We start from the raw sequence: 6637 nt of genomic DNA, 5'->3' as shown, positions 1-6637 counted from the left end.
TCTCTCTCTCTCTCTCTCTCTCTCTCTCTCTCTCTCTCTCTCTCTCTCTCTGAATCTCTCTTTTATGACAATTGATTTCCTCATCTCTGACTTCCCAGCCTCTGCACCTTCGCCTTTGTTTGTCTTGTAAGAAGCCACTCCAGGCTGGGGACCCAGACGCTGCCAGAGGCAACTCCAGACGCCCTCGCCTCCAACCCCGCAGCGGCCCAGTCTCCAGCTTCGCTTTTTATGTTTCCTTTTGGCAGAAACGGGGGCTTCCTTCGCTCATTCTCTGCCGCCGCCGGCAGAGCCTGGAGAGCCAAGGATGGAGAAACAACCTAGTCTACACCAGCTGTAAAGCCAGAATCATTTTCCATCTTTAACATGACCCTCCTGGCAGGCCGCCTGTTCCAGCTGCGGTACCAGGAGTTTCTCCGTCTCACCTCCTGTTTCTCGGATCCCCTTGCCCTTTCGTTAGAGAGGGGTAGGGCCGGCCTTGGCAGGGCTTCTTTCTTTCACTCAGGCCAGCCTTTGTCCCCACCTCCACCCCAACCCACAGTCTCTCCGCTGCAGTGTGGCGTGTACAGCAGAGGGAAGCTCGCGAGGTCAGCCGCAGAGCTGCAGGCTGGCAGCAGCTGGATCCTCAGAATTGAATAAGAAGAAAAAAACAAACAAAAACAAACCAGGGCTTCCACTACCTCATGACAGGCTCTGGCGGGGACATTGCAGATGATTCTTGAAACCAAGTGTAATTTGGGAAGGGGTCCTTTTGAAAAGGAATTATTCCCCACTTCTGAAACGTTTGTGTCCCACACTCCTCCATAGCTTTCTTTTGAGAACTGTCACTCGCCCTGACCTTAACCATCCAGATTCAGCAAGCCTCACACCAAGGCCCTATGAGCCCTAGGGGTGTGTGTGTGTGTGTGTGTGTGTGTGTGTCAGGGGTGGGGAAGTCGACAACAAATCTTGAGGTTCAACCATGTGAGCTCTCTCCCACCACTGGGTCTCCACCTACACTCAGCCACCATCCTCAGGGCAGCAGCAGAGAAAAGGTACTAACTTCCTCCTTGCTGGGTGTTATGAAGTGGTTAGCTGAGAGATGACCCTGCCTCCAGGAAATCCTAGTGAAGCTTCTCCTTCCCTGAGTTAGTAGGGGGAGGTCTCCAGAGCAACTTTGTGAGAGACCCCTTGCTATAGGGAGACTCTGTCCCAAAGGATGTGTTGTCTTTCCTCTTTCTCTACCCTCCTCGTTTTCTACTGAAAGAGCCCTGCTCTGTTTAAGCCCAGGTCTTGGAACTTGGGTACCCACTAGATGTCAGCACCACCAGAGCAGGTAGCAGGATCTAAAAGGTCAAAGGAGAAAGCCTGTGACCGTGGACACTACTTGTCTTTGTTTGAAGCCATGCTTTTAGCAACTGGATGCTTTGCTTAATGACCAGAGGAGAAGCGACACAGAATAAAACGCAGGAGAGGTTTGTTTTCTAGAGTGATATGTATATTTTTTTGTTCTTTTTTTTCCCCCTTTTTCTTCCAAAACAAACAATTAGAGCTCTAGGCCCCTTGCCCTCCCCACTCCCACCCTCAACCCTCCCTTATAAGCAACAACTGAAAATCATTGCCAAAGAAATCACAAAAACACAAGCACAATGTCACCACAGCCACCGACAAAGCAAAAAAAAAATAATATTAATAAAATAAAATTCAAAGTTCTACTGGAATGACCTCTTTGCAGTCAGGAGAAGCGGGAACAAAAGTCCAACGGTGGAAGGGATTGAGAAGCAGGGAGAGCAGGGAGGTAGAGAGGACCCCACCTCTGCCCGATGGGGAGGCAGGCGCGATGTTTGCCTCTTTCCTGTGCGCACTGGACTGTTTGCATGCACCAGCAACAGGGTGGATACCGCAGTGGACTTTGCAGGAGGTGAAGTCCCCACTCTGAGCTTTGGGGGAGTCTTCCTTTAGACCTCTGACTGGATGCCAAGGGGCTCTCTTCTTCCTGGGTCAGGAAACTGGTGAAATGGAAAGATACCCACTAGCCCCGCTTGCTGAGACCATTGCTCCTCCCAGCCCTGACTGCCTACTCAGGAAGGGAGCTGGGGAATTGATTCACAATAAATTTTCAGACTCTTCTGACCCAGCCTTCTCTATGGTGGGGTTGACCTAGCAGAGAGAAAAGGGACTTTTTTTTTTTTTTTTCTACAATGGGAGACTTGTCTTGCTGGTGCAAGATGGGTTTGGCGGAAAGGAGAGTTGATTTCAAAGTTGGAGGATGGAGAGGAATCTAAGACTGCGGTCAGCAAGAAAAGCTACATTCTGTCAAATGGGGGTAGGAATGTAAGAATGGGGAAACAGCACTGTCAGGCCTCTACAACCCACAATTTGACCTCCTTTAGTTGGAAGGAGAGGAAAACATGCAGAATTAAACACTTCCTGCAGGGAAAAATACGAGGGGACTCCACTAAGGTACCTTCATAAAACCACTCCCTGCTTTTTCTTACCCTTTCTAGCTCACGACAACTTGGGGACAGGACTGGCCACATCTGCCCACAGGCCTCCCCAGATATGGGGTCTAGCTGGCAATTCCATAGGGATACATATTGGGATGTTGAGACTTTGGGCTGCAGTACCTCATTGAGAGGGCATCTCTAGACATCTTCCTAGTGTGTGTGTTTGGATCAGGGCAGAACCAGAATGAACCTGATCTGAGGGCTGCCCTGCTGGGTTTGGTGAACAATGTCTTTATGGAGGGTGTTATTTCCTTTCTCCACAATGATGAGTGTAGACTCCAAACTCTGTGTCTGTGGGCATAGGCTGGGCTGTGTGCAGTTAAACTGTACCTGGGTGGTGACATCTGGCTAGGTTACAGGGAGGGAACAGGTAGACTGGAAGAGAGGGGCTGGGGTTTTCCAGAAAAATTAGCAGGGATCCTAGGAGCTCAACTAGGGTCTCTTTCCTTAAGCGAACGAGGCTCATCACTTTTCTAGGAACCAATTATAGCTAGCTTCTAACTTAACAAAACTTCCTTTTAACACCAGGGGAGTGGAGAGAGAGAAACAGGCAAAGGAAAGGAGACAGGCTCCAGGTGCAGATAAGGGACTTTAAAGAGGGAATACTCTTCCCCACTCACTTGGGTACAACCCAGACAGCAGTGGCTTTTTGACCATCACATAAATAATAAGAGTGAGCTGGGGAAGGGTGTGTGTGTGGGGGGGGGTCATCTTTACTCTTTGCCCTGCTCCTTATTCATCTTCTTCATTTTCATCCGCCGGTTCTGAAACCAGATTTTGACTTGTCTCTCACTCAGATTGAGGAGTCTGGCCACTTCATGCCTGCGGTCCCTGGTGAGGTACATATTGAACAGAAACTCCTTCTCTAGCTCCAGCGTCTGGTATTTGGTGTAGGGACAGCGCTTTTTCCGGGAAGAGCGGGCGTGCAGCCAGTTGGCAGAGGGGTTGGCTGAAAGAGAAGTAGCGATAGGATCAAAGAGAGAAAGGGAGTGAAGGGCCCCCCAGACCAAGAAGGTGCGCTCACATCTCTCCTCCCCACCTGGCACTGGAGAAAGACACCCAGATCTCCAAGATCTCAGAAAGCATCTCTAACTGGGCCGGGAGTGAACATGGACAGCTCCAAGGGGATAGTGCTTTGGAGAAGATGCAGCCCCATCTACCCAAGCATCTCCAAAGCTTTGTCTGCTCCAGGTATCTCAGTCTTCCTCTATTTGTATCCAAATGGACCTAGACCCAGGTCAGAAGAGCTCAGGATACCTGGAACCACACTACCAGCTAAAGGTGGCTGACCTGAAGGATGCCTTGACTCTAGATTTCAGGGGAAGAAACGGGTAAGGAGTGGAGTTCTGTTCAGCCATAGCCAAGAGATCTCCTAGTGCTCCAGTCCAGTCCAGTCCAGTCCAGTCCAGTCCCAGTCAACCCTGCCTAGGAAGCCACCCTTCAGCCCTTAGGCCTAAGCAGCAGCAGACATGTGAGTCTGGGTAGACAGCCCCCCCCCCATTACACACCGCAAATAAGAGTCTGCATTTACAGCCATGAACACCCTGCACACTCCGACTCCCAAGCAACCCAATTGCAACCATTTATCAATTGCAGCCCGTGGAAGGGGGAGCCCCAGGGCTTCCAGATAACTTATGGTGGCAATAGCCTCTTCTTTTCTGCTACTCAGCTCACGGTTTGGTTAACACAAGTTCAGGGAAACTGGGAAGTAAAATTGCTACAGCTCTGAGACAGGGAAGCAGCGATGAGGTGTGGGAGGGTGCGGGGGTGGGGGGACAGAAAGCCCTTCCCAGCACACCAGTCCTTTTAACTGATCCAATGGAGAGGCAGAGAAAGGTGTAATTGAGTGGAAGAGGGGCACAAAGAACCAATATCATATACAGGCTTGTTTTTTTTTTTTTCTTTTTCTGTCCAGCATCTCTCTCCCTCCTTAGACCTCAGGACTCAGAAAAGTTGCCCGCCTCCCAAAGCAGAGCCAATTACAAGCAAGATCCACTCCACCAGCTTCTCCCCCAAAATGAAAAGCTCTGAATATCTATGTGTATTTTAAAATTCGCTTCATCCTACACTAAGTAGCGTGTCCTGCCAATTTGCAGCGCTATTCCCTTAATGTGATTGTCTGGGATGGGACCCGCAGCCTTTTCCTCTTTCATTAAATATGAAAGAGGAAACAAAAAAAAAACTGTTAATAATTGAGCCTAATCAAATGACTGCCTTGTAATGAAGGGCGACTCAGGCCGAGTCTGGGACCATGGGGTGAGGGATCTGTTTGGGTGTTTGCTGGAGCTTTGGGAAGAGCTGTTTTGGGGATATAAGCTCCTAATGACTCAGCCTGGAAAATTGGAGGCATTATGAGGGGACCACAAGGGTCACAGGGGAATAGTGTCTCTCCTTGCTTTTCAGAGGGCAAGCATTCCCCCAGAGGACCCATTGGCCTCTCTGTTGGTGGGGCATCCTATAGGGCGAGCAAGGGCCAAACTATTTGCCAGAGGAGGGAGAGGTGAGGAGTTAACCTGTCAGTTTGTTTGGGACCAAGAGCGAGCCCCAAACCAGTTTGTCTTCCTCATCCTTAAAAATAAACCCACAAAAGTAAGCCTCCTCAACTCTCAGCCAGCAGCAGTTTCCACTTGGGGTTTTATTTTAGCAAGGGTGCTTTTAGGAGTGGGAGGTGGTAAAAAAAAAAACTCTCCACCAAGGGTAGAGTTCTCCGCCCCTGCGCAGTCCTCCCCCTCCCTCTCCCAGGGTCCCTTCGGGTGTCTTCTCCATTCTAGAGGGAGGCCCTGTCTTTAGCAAGTGATGCCTAGACTCTCGGAGAGGCGGACTGCCGGGGCTAGTGATCGGAAGCCCCGCGGAGATCAGCATGGAACCCCAGGAGGAGAAACAGCCACTCTGTCGAGGATGCCCTAGAAGGGCGGGGGACCCCCGAAGGGAAGGCTCCCGGGGAGGGGCCGGCGCACCGGGGAGGGGGCTCCGTCACCGCATCCTGGGCTTCCCCCGCCCCTCCCGGCGCCTGCTGCCGACCCGACGCGGCTACTGCGTGAGATCTGCTAGGAACAATCCTCCGCCAAGCTGTTGCATCGCAAATAAAATCCTAATGAGCCCCCTCCCCCTTCCCCTTGGCCGGCAGGGACAGTCTGCGCGTGGCGCAGGCGGCTCTGCCGGGTGCGCTTCGGCCCGGTGCCCGCGCAGGCTCCGGGCCGTGCTGGCCATCGGCCTGGCCTCCTACAGTTCTATCGCAGGTCCCTCTCCCTATTTCCAGCCCGAGCCTGGGGAAGAAGGACTAGAAAGACTTGGTCCCTGAGTCTTAGTCCCTGCGCCAAAAGGAGGATTGGGGGGTAGCCTCAGTGTCCCCCTCCTGGACACCCAGCTTCTTCCTTTGCCGGCCCCTTCCTTCCTCTTCCCTCCACCCCCTCTAGCCCTGCGGCCCCAGGCGCGCTGTCCCTTTACATTGTCCGCTTTATGGCCTCTCCCCTCCCCTCCCCCAGGCCTGGCCTGCAGCCTGGGGGGGATTTCCTCACTTTTTTTTTTTTTTTATAACTTACTTTGATCCGGCCTCTCTTTGTCCTCGCTTCCTTCGCAAATTTTATTGTCCCCGTAGCCGGCTCTTTGATTAGACAGGACAGCCTCCCTGCCCGCCGAAGTTTCCAAACTGTACTCGGGCGTGCCCTGTTTGAGCAGCTCCCCCGGCGCGCCCAGCAGCGGCTCCGCCTTCACGGCCGCCTGGCCCTGCCCTGGGGCGGCCTCGGCGCGCGGCGCCGGCTCTAACCAGGTGCGGAGGTACCTGCTCTCGGCCGCCGGCGCGCCCTGGGGCTGCAGGTAGGGGTGGTAGACGGACGGCAGGCTCCCCGAGGCGTGCGGGCTCAGCGGCGCCCAGGAGGCGCCGAACACCGGAGCTTTGGGCTGGAAGCTGCACGAGGGGAAGTCCAGGTGCTCGGCGTGGCCCGGCTGCCGCGGGTTCGCGTACTGGCCCGAAGGAAACTTGGCTGGAGGCGCGTCCTCGCTCTCGTGACTTATGATCGAGTCGACATAATAGCTGCTAAGCGTCCCAGAAATGGACATTCTCAGACATTATCCGCGCGCTCGCAGGGGGAAGGGAAGCGCTCGCGCCGCGGCGCCCAAGCAGGGAAAAGGTGGCACACGGACCCGGTGCAGAG

General features: G+C 53.2%; 1 protein-coding gene across 1 annotated transcript; it reads right to left on the bottom strand.

The window, feature by feature from the left end:
- Positions 1 to 1572: 1572 nt before the first annotated feature.
- Positions 1573 to 6637, bottom strand: Hoxb9 (homeobox B9). The gene is made up of 2 exons (XM_021212180.2): positions 6026 to 6637; positions 1573 to 3432 (listed from the first exon to the last, which is right to left on the bottom strand). The coding sequence occupies exons 1-2, from the start codon at positions 6540 to 6542 to the stop codon at positions 3197 to 3199; spliced, it is 753 nt and encodes a 250-aa protein (XP_021067839.1). The 5' UTR covers positions 6543 to 6637; the 3' UTR covers positions 1573 to 3196.

This window comes from Mus pahari, chromosome 14 (genome assembly GCF_900095145.1).
Source record: "Mus pahari chromosome 14, PAHARI_EIJ_v1.1, whole genome shotgun sequence".
Classification (NCBI taxonomy): Eukaryota; Metazoa; Chordata; class Mammalia; order Rodentia; family Muridae; genus Mus; species Mus pahari.
Note: the sequence above shows the minus strand (reverse complement) of the source record. Positions and strands in the feature narration are given on the sequence as shown.